Genomic DNA, 17204 nt, shown 5'->3' on the forward strand with positions numbered 1-17204 from the left:
GGCCACACGGCTGCCAGTAAGAGGAAGACCCCTGGCAGAGGAAGGTGTGTGTGTGTGTGTGTGTGTGTGTGTGTGTGTGTGTGTGTGTGTGTGTGTGTGTGTGTGTTAGGTTAATCATGTGGAACAGAGTTCCTGACCAGAGCGCCAGGAAAGGAGTGTGCACCAGTGACCTCAGAAAGCGGGGCACAGACGGGTGAGCAGTATAAGGAAGAGGGGCAGTTGGTCCTTGATGCCTCCCTGTGGGGTCTCTAGCAGCAGGGCTCTCCAGGTCGGGAGCCATGAAGGTGGACCCAGGCTCTCCTTCTCCATCCCTGTGATACTAGCTGTGACTCCCTCTGTGGGATCAATGTGGCCCGACTTTATTTGCATCACCGCTTTTTATCTTCACAATGGCCTCTAAGATGTAGCCGTTTGTAGGCAAAGAAGTGACTTCAGGAGGGCCAAGGAGTGAACCCACTGGTACAAGAGAGGCGGCCCATCAGGATTCGACTGGTTCCCAAATCGGCCCATTCCAAAAGGTTTCCTCCTCTCCCACAGGAGCTGCCCTTCTGGGACTCCTGAGTCAAACAGTGGGCCTGGCGCTGCCATGTCTGGATCAGCTCCATTTTAGATTCCCCCCTGCTCATGTTTGGACTCAGGGAGGAGCAGGGGAGGACCATGAGGATGGGGGTGCCTCAGAAAGGGGCTCCTCTAATACTGGGACCCTGAGTGGCCACAGATACATGTCCCCTTTATCCTCCGGCAGCCTGGCCCCAGGGACAAGCTGCCCCCTTCCAACCTCCCTTCTATCCTTGCTAGCACCTTGGTACCACTGCCCAGTTAATTCCTAACTAAGGAATCTCTTGATGCTAAAAGGTGCAGAGCAGGGGCTAGTATTCTCAGGCACAAGTGTGACCCCCCCCCCCACTCCTCCACCTCCCCCTAACCAATGCCAGTCAGGTGGGCTCTCCACCTACCAGGAAACAGAACCACCTTGAAGCCTAGGAGAACGCAACATGGGGCCCCAAGCAAGAAATATTCCAGCCTGAGAAAAACAACCAGCAGAGGAGAGGTCGCCAGCAGGGGCAGAGGGTGGGTAGGCATATATAGGACGCACAGCCTGGCAGAGGGTTACTTACTCCGCTCTGTTGGCTCCAGGTAAGACTCTCTGCCCCTCTGCTCCCACTGCTCCCCATCTAGCTGTCTGCAGCTCCCACTGACCTGGAAGAGAGGACAGGAACATAAGAGATTGGACACTGAGGTCTGTCCTAGACTGGGTCCTTCCTCTCTTGGTTCTTGATTTCATGATCTTTGGTAAGTCCCATTTTTAACCCCACGCTTCCCTGATATCAACAATGGTTTTATTTATTTTTTCAAGTATTCAACACGAACCAGTTAAATGTCCCGCATGTATGTACTAGGCACTGGGGACACAGCAATGAACAGGAGTCCTGCCTTCCCCATTGCATCTTAGTAAAGCCCTGGGACAATGACCCATCATCTGTGACCCACACAGTGGCTTTCAAATTGGTGAGGGCTGAATTTCCACTAACTTTGGAAGAATCCACCTACCAGTGGATGGTGGAATCATCTGTGAATTGAATCCAGAATCAAAAGATAAACTAGGCAGGCAATGCACACAATGATAAATATTCTGTAAAGTTTATTATGTGTGGGGGCCTGGCAGGGGGCATTCTTGGTTAATCACACATGGTATCATGTGCAAGGACCCAGGTTCAAAACCCCACTACTCACCTGCAGGGGGGAAGCTTCATGAGCAGTGAAGCAGGGTTATAGGTTTCTCTTTTTCTCTCTCCCTCTCTATCTACCCACTCCCTTCTCAACATCTCTCTGTACTATCTAAAAAAAAAAAAAAAGGAAAGAAATGACCACCAAGAACTATGGATTCATTGTGTAGGCACAGAGCCCCAGTGATAACCCTGTCGGCAATAAAAAATAATAAAAATATTTTGCATGTGTGCCTGTAAAAGTCAGTGCAGTGGGTCATAAAATATTGTTCACATAGGGGCCAGGAGATGGCAGAGAGGGAAATATATATGCCTTACTTTTTGCAAGGTCCTGGACTCAATCCCTGTTGCTACATGGGGGCACCACAGACAGAAGTACCATGGGAACTCTATGGATGGTGGAACCAGGTTATGGTCTCTCTCTCTCTGTCTGTCTCTCTCTCTCTGTCTGTCTGTCTCTTTCTCTCTCTCTCTCTCTCTCTCTTTCTCTCTCTCTCCTTCAGCATTCCTCTCTCCCTTGTTTATCTAATTTTTTTGTTAAAAAAATAGAATGAAAACTAGGCTGGGGAGGTGGCTTAGTGGTATCACACCTGTATGAGGGTTGGGTTCATTCCCTGGCACCCCATTAACAAATCGATAAATAGATCATTATAGCAGACTGTGGCCATTGAGGCTTGAAAAAATTAACCTAATACATAAAGACTTTAAAGTGAACCTGACACATCAGAGGACACTTTGGTGCAATGGTGTCTTTCTCTGTTTTTATATCTGTATCTATACATCTACCTATATCATCTACATTTCACCTGAGGATAAAAAAAAAGATTGGAACAGTGAAGCCCTGGTGACAACAAAAATAAGAAAGAATGAGAAGAAATACCTTGCCTAGAGTCACACCACTGCAATTAGTTACACAGAGAGCTGAGTTCTTGCCCAGGCTCCAAGTCCCAGGCATTTGCTCATCATGCCAAATCCTATTTGCTGCTGTCAAAATTGGGATCATGGTGGGATCCACAGAGGATCATTTCCCTCACTGGGTAAAATAAGCAGCTCTGGAAACATGACAGAGCACCATGGGGGGGAATCACTCCTGGGGACAGCACAGAGCTGTAAGGAGACATCAGGGGGTTTCTCTGTCCCTCTTATCACTTCCCAGGGTGCCCTGCTCCCTGTCTGGCACATGGTAGCCACTCAAAAAAATGTTTGCTGAGTGAATGAATGGATTTGAGTGAGTTGGAAGCTGCCTGGCAAGGGGCTAGGCATGTTTTTAAAAAAAAACCAAAAACCCAGGCTACCAGCAGTAAGAGGGAGAGTCCCCAGTGCTTCCTTGGGGCTTCATGTTTTAAATGGAAATTCAGTTCTTCCAAAAGTGATGAGAATGGAGGCTGGGGCATGGGTTGGGCCACAGAGGGACAAGCCTTTCCCAGAACTGGGGCTCTTCAGAGACGGGTCATCTCAGGAGCTGTGTAGTGCACAAAGCAATCCTCAACGGGCTGGGAGGTAACACAATGGGCTCAAGGACTTGGGTTCAAGTCCCTGGTCTCCACCTGCAGCGAGGAAGCCTCACAAGTGGTGAAATAGTGCCACAGGTCTTTCTCTGTCTCTTCCTCTCTCTCTCTCTCTCCCCCAATTTCTTCTTGAGTTTTAACTTATTTTAAAAAAGCCACCAGGAGAAGTGAATTCATCATGTAGGCACTGAGCTCTAACAATAACCCTGGTGACAATAAAAAATAAAGAAATAAAGAAAAGCACTCCTCCTGCTGTGGGCAGCACTCAGGTCCTACCTTCACCCCTTTTCTCCTGTCTCTGTTCCCAGGCACTCAGGCTCATGCTCAGGAAGAAAGCCCAGGGGCCATCTGTTCTTGTCTTTGGACAGGTCTTTCTCAGACTGGAAGTGGCTGTGAAGAGCAGGAAGGATGGGCCAGCGTTTCTCTCCCAGCTCCACACAGCTGGTAGTGCTGCTGACTTCTGTCACCATAGCTGCAGCCACTGCTGCCTTGGAAGTAGGTAAGTGGTGTGTGGGGTGGGGTGGGGTGGGGGGGTATCTGCCGCAAAGCAGATCTGGGTCTCCATCCTTCTCCCAGCATGATGGAGATTTTACCTTATTCTGGGTCCATTTCTTACACTTTCTGGTACAGGAGACTCACTCAGGCAGTTCTGATAACATGCAGATCCCTTCTGGGGTTCTGGAGTGAGGCCCAGAGCTCCGCATTTCCAGCATGCTCCCAGGTGATGATAGTGCAGCTGTGGTCCTGGGATCTCACCTTGAGAGACTATAGTCTAGAGCATCCCTGAGGCCCCCTGACTCTTTGCTGGAAGATCAAGAAGGCCAGAGGATGGTGTATCTCATGGAGCACACATTACCAGATTCAAGAATCTGGGTTCAAATCCCCAATCCACACCTGCAGAGGGGACACTTCACAAGTGGTGAAACAGGGCTGCAGGGCTGCTCTCTGTCTCTCTCCATCTCTCCTCTTTGCATCTCAATTTCTGTCCGATCAAATAAATAAATAAATAATTAACTGGAACACACTCAGCCACACAGAAGAACTGGCTTCCAAACACCTCCCCTCCTCTCCAAGATCATTCCATAGAGTTCCTTCCATGCACTGTGTCCACCCGCTTTCAGCCTGTCCCTGGGAAGGAAGCCAGGGGCTCGCGCCCAAGTGTGGTGCTCTGTACTCCAGCTTCCCATTTACAGCCAGGCCAAGCACCAGGGTGATCCTCCAGGCCAGCATGGAGGTGTGACCTATCACCTGCCAGGGACAACTGGGGACATCTTCAAAGAGGAGGCGAGGGATCAGAGAAGAGCAGAAGACAGAAAACATGCCAGCTGGGTGAAGGGCACAGACTCACCTGTATCCTAGTTGAGTGTTGAGTTCTTGGAGAACGTGGTTGTTTCCAAAGAAAACACATCTTAGAGGCGGTGCTTCATGGAGAAGAATGGATGGTGGGAATCTGGGCTCTATGACCGATTGGTTTATTATTTTGTGCCTGCCTGCCTTTCTTTCTTTCCTCCTCTTTTTCCTCTTCCTCCTCTTCTTCTCCCTCCTTCTCCTTTTTCTTCTCCCTCTTCTTTCTCCTCCTTTCTCCCCTTCCTCCTCCTCCCTTCTTCCTTCTTCTTCCTTCTGCCCCCTCCAGCTGCCTCCTCCTGGTGCAGGCAGTGGAAGGTCAGCCAGGGACTGGGCCTTAAACCCTGGGCTTATTGCACCAGGGAGGTGGCACGGTAGATTAAGCATTAGATCCTCAAGCATGAAGTCCTGAGTTCAATCCCTGACATCATACGGGATGCTCTGATTCTCTCTCTCCTCCTCCCTCTCCCTCTCCCATGAACAAATCAATCTTTTAAAAAGTAAATAAAGATCATGGGCACTAGAGGAGCCTCTGGGAGAGTGCTGGCCCCTGAGCTGGCCCCCCTCTGAGGCTGGGCTGCTCTGTCCACAGGAAGCTGCGCTGAGTGTCACGGCAACGCCACCTGCCTGGAGGACGGCACTGTCACCAGGTGCACCTGCAGGGAGGGCTTCTCCGGCGATGGGCTGACCTGCGTGGACCTGGACGAGTGCGCCCTCCAAGGGGCGCACAACTGCTCCTCCGACAGCAACTGCATCAACACGCCCGGCTCCTACACCTGTACATGCCTGGACGGCTTCCGCCTGACGCCCGGCCTTGGTTGCACCGATGTGGATGAGTGCGCGGAACCTGGGCTGAGCGACTGTCACCCCCTGGCCACCTGCGTCAACCTCGAGGGCAACTACTCGTGCGAGTGCCCCGAGGGCTACCTGGGCGACGGGCGGCACTGCGCATGCGCGCCTGGCTCCTGTGGGCGGGGCCTGGACTGTGTGCCCGACGGCTACTATGGCGGCGCGCAGGGGGCGCGGGTGTGCGCGGACCCGTGCCAGGAGCACAGCGTCCTGGACGAGTACTGGCGCAGCACCGAGTACTGGCCGGGCTTCTCCTGCGACACCAACCTGAGCGGCTGGTACCGCTTCGTGGGGCAGGGGGGCGTGCGCCTGGCACAGAGCTGCGTCCCCGTCCTGCGCTGCAACACGGCGGCGCCCATGTGGCTCAATGGCTCGCACCCGTCCAGCGTGGACGGCATCGTCAGCCGCACGGCCTGCGCACACTGGAGCGGCCACTGCTGCCTGTGGGACGTGCCCGTGCAGGTGAAGGCCTGCCCCGGTGGCTACTACGTCTACAACCTCACGGCGCCCCCCGAGTGCCACCTGGCCTACTGCACCGGTGAGCCTCCCCCCCAGCACCGCCAGCCCGGGGAAGGGTGGGTGGGTGAGTGGGTGGGGCTGCATCCTTCTATGGTGACTGTCTGTCTCTGTGTGTCGGGGCCCTGCAGACCCCAGCTCCGTGGAGGGGACGTGCGACGAGTGCAGCGTGGACGAGGAGTGCCGGTCCATTAATGGGATGTGGCATTGTCGGTGCAAGCAGGACTTGAACATCTCTGGTGAGTGCCAGTCCACTATTGGGGGCATTGCCAGGGCAAATAGGACTTCAGCATCTCTGGTGAGTGCCAGTCCACTAATGGGGGCATTGCCAGGGCAAATAGGACTTGAACATCTCAGGTGAATGCCAGTCCACTAATGGGGGCATTGCCAGGTCAAATAGGACTTCAGCATCTCTGGTGAGTGCCAGTCCACTAATGGAGGGGGGGACATTGCCAGGACAGACAGGACTTCAGCATCTCTGGTGATTGTTAGTCCACTAATGGGGGCATTGACAGTGCAAGCAGGACTTTAGCATCTCTGGTGTGTGCCAGTCCACTAATGGGGCGTTGCCAGGACAGACAAGACTTCAACATCTCTGGTGAGTGCTAGTCCACTAATGGAGGAGGGGCATTGCCAGGACAGACAGGACTTCAGCATCTCTGGTGATTGCCAGCTCACTAATGGGGGACATTGCCAGTGTAGACAGGACTTCAGCATCTCTGGTGAGACCATGTGCTTGGGAGGCAAGGACCTTTCTGTGTGGGGGATGGTAGGCAGTGACCAAGGACAAGGACCATCATTCTGAGGGGTCACCAGAGGCCAGCAGGGACCCCATCCAGACCCATCCCCTGCTCTTCCCACCCACCTCAGATATCTCACTGCTGGAGCGCAGGCTGAAGTGTGGGGTGGACAACATCAAGGTGTCCCTGAGCAAGTGCCAGCTGAAGAGCCTGGGCTTTGAGAAGGTCTTCATGTACCTGCGTGACAGCCGCTGCTCAGGCTTCCCCGAGCGGGGTGACAGGGACTGGATGTCTGTGGTGACCCCAGCCAGGCATGGCCCCTGTGGGACAGTGATGACGGTAGGTCCTGGAAGTGTGGGAGAGGTTTGCAGTACAGCCTGGCTCAAGTCCTGACTCTCGTTACATATACACAAGGCCCGTGAGTTTGGTTGGCAGGGAGGGTCATTAGCCTGGTTGTGACTCAGTTTCCCTAGCTGCAAAATAGAGTGATCATAAAGCTACTTTGCCAGATTAAGAAGGGCAGGTCAAGGGCTGGGTAGTGGGTAGAGCGCACATTATTACAATGCTCAAAGACCCAGGTTCATGCCCTCGGTCCCCACTTGCAGGGGGAAAGCTTCACAAACAGTCCTGCAGGTGTCCCTCTCACATCTATGCCTTACTCTTCCCTTTTGATTTGTTTCTGCTTTTATCCAATGAATAAAGTATTAACAAGAAAAAAGAAGGGCAGGCCAAAAGTGCATGATTAGCACGGTGTTCAGTAAGTGTTAGCTTCAAAGAATGAAGGTGGTTCAAGAGACAGCACCCCATTTTACAGATGGGGCAAAGCAGACCCAGACGGGGCCATGATAGTTCCCTGCTGGGTCCAGAGCAGGTCTGCTGATCTCTGGCTGACACAGGAGGCAGGGTCTACAGCATTTGTGTTCAGAGAACCTAACACTGGACCAGCCTTGTGGAAACTTCCTGAGAAGGGACCCAACGGAAGATGGCTGTATGGGTAGAACCCATCTCTCCCTCCCTCCTTCCCTAAAGCAGAGGAGAAAGAAAGAAAGATGACAAAAGGAAGGAAAATTTATTGCCATTGGCCAAGCATAGATTTTAAAATTCCACCCTGAATTAATGGTGGCTTGACATTGGTTTTCAGTATAAATAGTGCTTGAGAGAAATGGGGAGACTCCAGGCTTGCTGGGGTCCATAGACTCTGGGTAGGTACTCAGGGTGGGGCAGTGTCTCTGCACCCCCAGCACCTCATCACTAGTCAGTAAGGTGGTAGCCCTGTCCCTTGGGGTCACTCAAGGAGTGAACACATATGGAACGTTTAGCCAAGGACCTAACGCATAACATAGGCTCATATATGACTTTGGGATGTGGATGGCGGGAGGGAGACAGAACTGACCAGAGGATGCTCCTTCATCTTTGCATGTCGACTCAGGTTCTCAGGCTTCTCCCCCCCCCCCCCATGCAGAGGAACGAAACCCACGCCACGTACAGCAATACTCTCTACCTGGCAGATGAGATCATCGTCCGCGATCGCAACATCAAGATCAATTTTGCCTGCTCCTTCCCCCTGGACATGAAAGTCAGCCTGCAGACCTCCCTGCAGCCAATGGTCAGGTGCGGCCAGAGGGGACCCCCAGCACCCCTGGATAGGGACACCCCATAGTCCCTTAACCACTGGGTCCAGCCTGACAGCTGCCACCCATAAGGACTGGGGGAGTTGAGGGGTGCTTGTGAGGCATATTTCCCAATGGAGGAGCCCAGGGAGGAGTTCTGGAGCTGGGAGTCAAATCTGGGACTGTTACTCTCTAAAGAGGTAGCTTTGGGATGCTGGCTACCCCTACTGCACTCTGCTTTTTGCTTTTTCTGAGACGCATGATCGTGCTCTGTATATAAACATTAGTACTTGGGACTCTGGCTTTATGAGAGAGGCAAGGGGTTTGGATCAGAGGGAAGCTGAGGTCCAGATCAGACCTGCTATGGGGCTGGGGTCCCAACCCAAGCCCTCTATGGGGTTTGGGGTCAGACTCACTGTGGGGCAGAGCTAATCATATCCTGGATTGGGGTCATCTCTTCTTCTCTGTTATTGGAAGGAGTTTAAAGAGATGGCAGATTCTTCCCTCTCTGGAGTTTGAGAGTCTTTATAGCAGTGCATCAGAGTTGTGGACCAGAGAAGTTTCACACAATCTGGTGGTACATGAAGTTTCAGCATTTAAAAAAATACTAATAAAAGAGTCAGTTGTTACTAAATAAGATCAAGAGTCTCTGAAGAGGGTGGCTTACAGATATGTGATACTGGGATCATAGCAGGCATCCACAGAGAGCTGACTCTGTGGCGGACACAATGCTGAGTGTGCAGCCGGCAATGTCTCCTTTCGAGCTTAGAGCGCCCAGGAGGGGCGTGTGGTTGTCACTCCCCTTGTACGGAGTCTCGGGCATGATGGCCTTTTGCGGAACCATTATTCTGTCACCCCAGCTGCCATTCCCTTCACTTTGAAGCTTGCCCACAGTCTTATATTGTCAAGGCCAAGTGGGCTTGGGAGAGGTGCTGGGTACCAGTGAGGGTGCAGGTTTGGCTGACTTGGGGGGTTGGGGGAAAAGGCTGCTCCCTGCCTGCCTGCAGCCACCTGGCCAAGCAGTGTCCTAGAGAATGTGAGTATGTCACCAAGCCCCTCAGATTCTAGGGAGCAACCCATCAGTATGAAAATATCTTTCCAGGAGTAGAGCGGTAGCGCAGTGGGTTAAATACACATGGCACGAAGCGCAAGGACTGGCGTAAGAATCCCAGTTCGAGCCCCCAACTCCCCACCTGCAGGGGAGTCGTTTCACAGATGGTGAAGCAGGTCTGCAGGTGTCTGTCTTTCTCTCCCCCTCTGTCTTCCCTTCCTCCATTTCTCTCTGTCCTATCTATCAACGACGACATCAATAACAACAACAACAATAACTACTACAACAATGAAAAAACAACAAGGGCAACAAAAGGGAAAATAAATAAATACAAAAAAAAAAAGTATCTTTCTGGTTCCAGCTGTGATGCTCAGTCTAGTTAGAGCCCAGGCCTGTGTGCACTTTGCCATTTGCAGGACAATGGCAGGCGGATTCCAGGTCAACAAAAGCACACATAATTACCCTGCCTGTGCTGCGGGCAGGTGAGGGGGGCTGAGCCGTTGCTGTTCCCAGCCCCAGCCTCTCACCGGCCCATTCTCTGTCTGCAGCGCCTTGAACATCAGCGTGGGGGGGACTGGCATGTTCACCGTGCGCATGGCGCTCTTCCAGAGCCCCGCCTACCTGGAGCCCTTCCAGGGCCCCTCTGTCGCCCTGTCCACAGAAGCCTTTCTCTACGTGGGCACCATGCTGGACGGAGGCGACCTGTCCCGCTTTGTGCTGCTAATGACCAATTGCTACGCCACGCCCACCGACAACGCCACAGACATCTTGAAGTACTTCATCATTCAGGACGGGTGAGACAAAGGCTCTGGCATGGCTTGCGGCTTAGGCCTGGGGTAGGGGCATTTTTTAACTTGTTTGGGGGAGAGCACAGTTTTGAGGTCACTTAAGTCTAGCTGGAATCTCACCCTCCTCCTGCCATTACCAGGACCAGGAGATGGCATACCAGCTAGAGTGCACATGTTACAGTCTATCACCAAAGCATCAAACTCTCATGAGACCTGAAAACAGTCATGCTCCTGAGTGTTTTTGAATACTGCAACATTAGAACTTCTATTAGATGCCATCGATTGCTCTGTCAGTGTGTTTGCTTAAAATTGTAAAGATAGGTTTGAGTCCCTGCTCCCCATCTGCAGGGGGGATGCTTCAGGAGCAGTGAAGCAGATTTGCAGGTGTCTCTGTCTCTCCCTCTCTATCTCTGTGCACAGCTTAAGCATCTATGGACTCCACCCATTCTCATCCTTGACGCTGTCCAAGATACTCCCATTGTGCTACCTGGATTTGAACCCAGAGCCTCACTCAGAGCAGACATTTGTGTTTCACACTGAGCCACTTCTTAGGCTCCTGGGCTTTGCATTTCAGAGTCGGATATGAAGCGAGGGGGTGACAGCGTGGAGAGTGAATGCTACCCCCAGAATTTCCCTTCTCAGTTTGTCCTCTGCATAGCCAGCATTCAGCTCTTTAAAATGATGTTTGATTATTTATTTTAAAATTTGTTTTATTATCTTTATTTGTTTATTGGATAAAGACAGCCAGAAATTGAGAGGCAAGAGTGTCATAGAAAGGGAGAAAGACAGAGAAACACCTGTAACGCTGCTTCACTTGCAAAGCTTTTCCTGTGCCGGTGGGAGCTGGGGGCTTGAACCTTGGACCTTGTGCAGTGTAACATGTCCCCTCAACCAGGCACACCATTACCCAGCCCCTTTATTTACTTATTTATCTAAAATTTTTATTTATAAAAAGGAAACATTGACAAAACCATAGGATAAGAGAGGTACAGCTTCACACATTTCCCACCACCAGACTTCCGTATCCCATCCTATTTTTTCTTTAATGAGGGAGATACACAGAGAAAGTCACACAGAGAGAGAAATAAGAGCACTGCTTACCTCTGGTTTCTGGTGGTGCTGAAGATTGAACCTGGGACCACAGAGTTTCAGATATGAGAGTCTTTTGCAGAACCACTGTGTCATCTCCACAGTACTCAGCTCTTTTCTTAATTGGTTCAGAGCCAGGAGTGTGAGATGGCAGAAGGGGTGGCACCCAGTGTACCCACCCCAGTGCCTGTGTATCTAGGCCTAGCCCTGCACATGTGTGAGTTTTTGCACTGAATTTCCTCTCAGTGCATTTGGGTCCGATGGTGGGTGCGTGGGAGGGTATACACAAACCCCTCGGTCAGTACCCACAGTACCCAGCAGTGCTCATGGCTCTGACGAGTCCCAGGCACATAGTACGTAGAGGGCCAGTTTGTAATGGAATGCTACCCCGTGGGAAGTCGGGAAGTTCTAACCTGGTGTAGCTTCTGCTCGGTGCTGAGAGTGTTTCTCCTCACACATCGCCTGCATGGACACACAAAGGGCAGCTAAGATCCCAGAAAACTCAGCCTACTTAACCCTCGTGGTTATCTCACAGCTGTAACCATCATTTCCTGTCCACAAACAGGGAAACTGAGGCACAGAGGCATTGAATGGGCTGCCCCAGGTCGCTCAGCAAATGGGTGGCAGAGCGAGATTTGTGTCCAGAAGAAGCCAGAGTGTCTGTCTAACTGGCCTCTTGATGTGTGCTGGGATGGTCACCCCTCCCAGGTGTCCCCGCGTGGAGGACTCGACCATCCAGGTGGTGGAGAACGGGGAGTCTCCCCAGGGCCGATTTTCTGTCCAGATGTTCCGTTTCGCCGGGAACTATGACCTGGTCTACCTGCATTGTGAAGTGTACCTCTGCGACACGGTGACCGAGAGGTGCAAGCCTGTGAGTGCCCCCACCTCCCAGCCAGAACATGGTGGCGAGGTGCCAGAGAAGGCCACCATCAGCCACAGCAAAATAACTGCTGCTCCCCCAAAAAGAGACACCCCAATAATGTTCTCCAGCTTCTCTGGAGGAATCTGGCTCCCTCAAAGCCCCAGCTCTAGAGATCTACTTGGAGGGGGGATGTGTCCGTTGCCCTGTCTCTGCTCCACCAAAGTGCAGGGGTGGAGCTTGCAGAAAGATGGGGTACGGGCGGCTGGGACCCCAGCAGTGCCTCTGCAGCTCATGCCACAGCCACAGAAACAGACCCTCCCACCACCCTGTGCACCTTACTTTTCGTTGTCTCCCCACAACTCTAGGAGGCACTGTGCTATTATCTCTCTCAGAGGAGAGGCTGGGAGGAGGAGTTCAGTGTTCTGCAGTTGTGCATCTGACAAATAAAGAGAGCAGGGAGCTGAAGTTGCCTCCTGCCACATCCCCAAACTCGCAGCTGGGGGGCAGGAGGCCGCTCCTGGGGACAGGCAGGGCCACACCCAGCCCCCTCTGCCCTGGCCCTTCTCTCCCTGCAGACCTGCTCCAGGACCAGGCTTCACAGTGGAGGTGCCATAGACCAGACGCGTGTGCTGAACTTGGGCCCCATCAAACGGCAAAGTAGGAGCCTCTCCCTCACCCCCTGCCCTCCTACCCTGCTGAGAATGTTCTCTGGAGGTGGGGGGGGGGGGGTGTTGGCTCTTGGAATCTTGTTGGGATTTGAAGAATGGGAGCAAGTGGACTCTGGGGCAAGTTGGGCAATGTAAGCTGGCTTCCTGTATCCAACTCTTATTCATTCATTCACTCATTCATTCACTCATTCATTCACTCATTCCTCCACTAATTCATTCATCTGTCCATTCATTCACTCTACAGCTATGTTCTGCATATAGATAGATAACATGTCCTTTGCTGGTGGTTGGGCATCTCCTGACAAGCAAGTACAGACACAGGCTGGGCTTTCATGGAGTTTAGGGACCAGTGGGAGGGACATTAGTCGAGTCCTCTAGTGTGCACATCTGTAACTGCTATAAGGGCCATAAAGCAGATGTATTAGGGCCTCTGAGCTCTTAGAAGAAGACCAGAGCCAGTGTGAAGATGGGGGCAAAATGGAGCTAAGATTCAGAAATTAACTGGGGGGTGGGAGGGTCAAGGAAAGAAGGGTGGGTGGACATGGAGAGTTGGAAAGAGATAATCTCTGGCAGAGGGCATATAGCATGTGCAAAGGGCCTGTGGTGGAAGGGATGCTGTCAGAGAAGGCCAGGCAGATGGGGGAGGATAATATGGGGGAGTGGGGAGGTAAGGGGGCAGAGCATGTGGGGCCTTGTAGCTCTTGCCAAGGTTGGGGGTCTCTCCTGAGAGCAGCAGGGGATCTCAAAGCAGGGGAGTAATGTGGTCTGAACTGGGATCAAAACGACCACCCTGGTTGTAAGATGAGTGGGCTGAGAAGGGGAGGGGAGCTCTGCCCTCCCTCCCCCCACACTGATCTTCCGCCTTCCCTCCCCAGGCGTCCAGGCCCCAGCCTCCAGGGCTGCTTCCAGCTACGTGGGTAAGTCCAGCGCCTGCACCAGAGCCTCCATCCAGGGCAGCTGTGACCTGTGGGCAGAGGAACACCTGGTCTGCTCGGTCTCAGCTCTGAAACCTGGACATCTGCATCTGTGCAAATGGCAGGCCCCATACACACAAATAGGACTAGGAGAACACAAACCACCCATATGTGCTTGCAATCAAACTCACACTCACACTCACAGGGGCACACAACTGCAGGTGTGTGTGTGTGTGTGTGTACTGGCATGCGTGGTAACACACACCCTCGTCACCAGCCTGTACACAAGTGCCAGATACACTCTCATTCTGCACTGGGGTCATTCCCTGCAGCGTCAAGACTCACCTCACACACCTGCTTTTTAAATATATATATATTATTGAGTTTTAATGAGAAAGAAACAAGAGCCCTGCTCAGCTCTGGCTTATAGTGGTGCTTGGGATCAAACCTGTCTCCTTAGAGCCTCAGGCGTGAAAGGCTTTTGCAGAACCATTATGCTGCCTCCCTAGCCCTCATATACCTGTGTGATGAGTCCTTCTGCAAGTGACAGGTATTTTTTGGGTGCTACTACCCACCAAGTACTGAGTCTGGTCCTGGTACAAACACAGCAGATCTGCAAGCCCTGTTCCTCTGCTCACAAGGCCCCAGGACTGGTGGCACGTCTGTGGCCACTGAGTCATCTGAAAAGCTAGTTATAAAGTGAATCTGGCTCATGGTTTCCCCTTCCTGGTTCCTTGTTCCTGGCACCTGTATGTGAGGGAGTCATTATACCACTTGATGTTTAATGGGAGCTAGTTTTACCCCATGCTGGCATGCTCAGAGCTAGGAGCAACATACTCCTGAGAGGTAATTACCCCTCAAGGTCACCAATGGACTGCTGATCAGGTTGAGCACTGCACAAAAGTGCTAAAACTACTGCCTGAGGAAAAACTCCCTTTTTCAGACTGGCCCACCTGGCAGGGTGCCTCCTCCTTTTCTACCCAGAGTGGGCATTGTTCTTCTGATTGATTTCGGGGCCAACAGAGAGAAAGCTTTCTTTCTTTTTTTTTTTTCTGACAGATGAGCTCAGAGAGGGCAGCTGTGCCTGGCCGGTCGGTGTGGAGGGGATGTGAGGGGAGTTTGCACGAAGGCCTAGTGGTGCTCACAGCAGTGACTCCTCCATGTCTGCCCTTGTTTCAGGGTATCTGAAGGCCTGGCTGCTGCTGCTTCTGCCCATGACCTTCACCCTGGTGGCTCAGTGATGGCAACCCTGAACTCTGTGCCCACCTGCTCCCTCTGTGCGACTGGGAAGGTGACAGTCTGAGCACCAGGCACAGAAAAGGGGGCACACACTTCAGCCAGCCTGCTTCTGTCTCCCACACTTGAGCCTTTGCTTCCATAAAAACAGGCCCTGCCTTTAAATACTGCCTTCTGTCAACATGCAGCTTGTGATATGTCTACACATGAGTCCCCCGTTGAGTGTGGCAAAATGTGGCAGGAAAATAGCTCAACGTATATGCCCGGGGCACCTGATTCACTGCCTAGTACTGCATGGACCAGGGGGTTCTTGGTTTTTTTCTCTCTGTCTCCTGTGGATCTCTTGTAGCAAATTAAAGAAAAAATCTTTTAAAAAGAATGTTGCAAAATAGCAATTTGAAAAGCTCAGTCTTTGAAGTCATCCATTCATTCATTCATTCATTCATTCAAGTGTCTGTTGAGCATCTGGTCTGTGCAGGCAGGCACTGCCCAATAATATCTGGACCCCATCCCTGTCTGCAAGGAGGTCACAGTCTGTTCAGAGAGACAGAGTTCAATTCTGGTGTTGGTGCATGACCTCAGATAGAATGCGCCATGCCTCTGAGCTCCAGCCAGCCAGCCAGCCATCAATCCATCCAAGAAATATTTGCTCTATCCATCATTCATTCACCCATCCAGCCAGCCAGCCATAGTCCCATCCATCCATCCTAGAAATATTTGCCCCATCCATCCATCCATTCATCCATCCATCCATCCAAGAACTGTTTTCGTAGTATCTGCTATGTGCCAGGCACTCTGCAACTTCTGGAGACCCAGGTCAGACACAGTTCCTATGCCCTAAAGCAGCTGGAAGGGAAGGGGAACTTGGCCAGATCACTACAGCCTATGAGGTATTGTCAAAGCAGTGGTCTGACAGGCTGCTGTTTCTCCATAATCATACATTATGGCATAGGCTGCTGTATGATATCATCATGACAGAGATGTCCTCCCAGGGCTCACTCAGCTTTTTAGAAGCTTTTATTTGAGTAGGTAACATGTGCTAGGCATGGTGCTCAGGAAAAAACCAGTGGTTGCACAAACACAGCCCCTGCCTCCAGGGGTCTTTATCCTTAGAGCTGACAAGGGACAGACAGCAGTGCCAGGTATGTTCCAGGGCCCCTCTGTCACTGCCCTTCCGCCTTCCAACCTGGGAAATATAGAGCTGCTCAGTCACTGTCACAGCAACCGTGGTGAGCAGACCTGTCACCCAGTGGGAGGGGTCAGTTTGCAGGAGGGGATCCCGGAGGCTCCCTGAGGCTCAGCCAGGAGCCAAGCAACAGCTGTGCCCCACTGACTGGGTTACCCCGAGGGTCTCTGAACCTCCCTGTCCAGTGGGTCAGTGGAAGCTGACACAATGGGAAAGGCCTGCTCGGCACCAGCTGCCTCCCTGGACTCCACCTGAAGCTTTTCCAGGAAGGGCCAAGGCCCTGCCACCACCTGAGAGCCCCCACGGTCCCTGGAAAAGCCACATGTGTGTATCAGCAAGTGGGGCTTTGGGAACAGCCTGTCTTGAGCTAAGAGGCCTCTAATCTCATGATGTCTTATGTAAGCGCTTTCCTTGGATGTGGCCTGTCCACTGTGAGCTGAGCCTGGCGGACCCCTGAGCAGCCTCAGCGACACTCTTGACTCAGGGATGGCGGAACCCAGGGCAGCACAGAGACCAGGGTCCGAGGCAAGACCAGAAAGCACAGCCAAATGAGTTCCTTTGCCACACTGCTCCCTTCCTTTCTTCTCCATTAGCTAGGTCTTCCACTTAATTCAAAACAGATATTTTGAACCTGAATTCAAGGCCAGGAGCTTTTATGAAGACCAAGGAAACCAAAAACCCCCAAAACATGAGTCCCACTGGAAAGAAGCTGAAGTTTACACACGGCTACAGTCCAACAGTAACGGTGATGACATGTGGCAATAAACGCTTTGTGGACAAGGCAAGGGAAAGAAAAGAGGTGCAGGGGAGCTGGAGGCAGGACCCTTGTCTCCCCAGCAAGGTTTGAGGATGTGCACAGCCATGGGTTTGAGGCACTGCTTACAAGTGAGGGCACAGGGCCACACAGATCCCACAGCCTTAGAGGGTGGTCGGGTCTGACTGTAATCAGCCCTAACAAGCTTGTCCAGATCAGACAAGGCTTCCGGAGAAGGAATCTAAGAGATAAGATTAATCGGAGCCAACAGGAGGAGGAGGATGTGCAATGGTTTGGAGGTGCAGAAAGGCTCTGAGATGCAAAGTTGGCTGAACCACAGAAAGTCAAGGCGGGTGGGGAGA

The 17204-nt window shown here is 52.2% G+C and overlaps 1 protein-coding gene across 1 annotated transcript; it reads left to right on the forward strand.

The window, feature by feature from the left end:
• Positions 1–3543: 3543 nt before the first annotated feature.
• UMOD (uromodulin) lies at positions 3544–15310 on the forward strand. Its single transcript, XM_007516588.3, has 10 exons — positions 3544–3734; positions 5172–5966; positions 6076–6183; positions 6815–7023; positions 8147–8295; positions 9894–10139; positions 11931–12093; positions 12660–12741; positions 13628–13669; positions 14846–15310. Exons 1-10 carry the CDS (start codon positions 3644–3646, stop codon positions 14905–14907), a joined length of 1947 nt encoding a protein of 648 aa, XP_007516650.2. The 5' UTR covers positions 3544–3643; the 3' UTR covers positions 14908–15310.
• Positions 15311–17204: the final 1894 nt, after the last annotated feature.

Source organism: Erinaceus europaeus, chromosome 15 (genome assembly GCF_950295315.1).
Source record: "Erinaceus europaeus chromosome 15, mEriEur2.1, whole genome shotgun sequence".
In the NCBI taxonomy this organism is placed as follows: Eukaryota; Metazoa; Chordata; class Mammalia; order Eulipotyphla; family Erinaceidae; genus Erinaceus; species Erinaceus europaeus.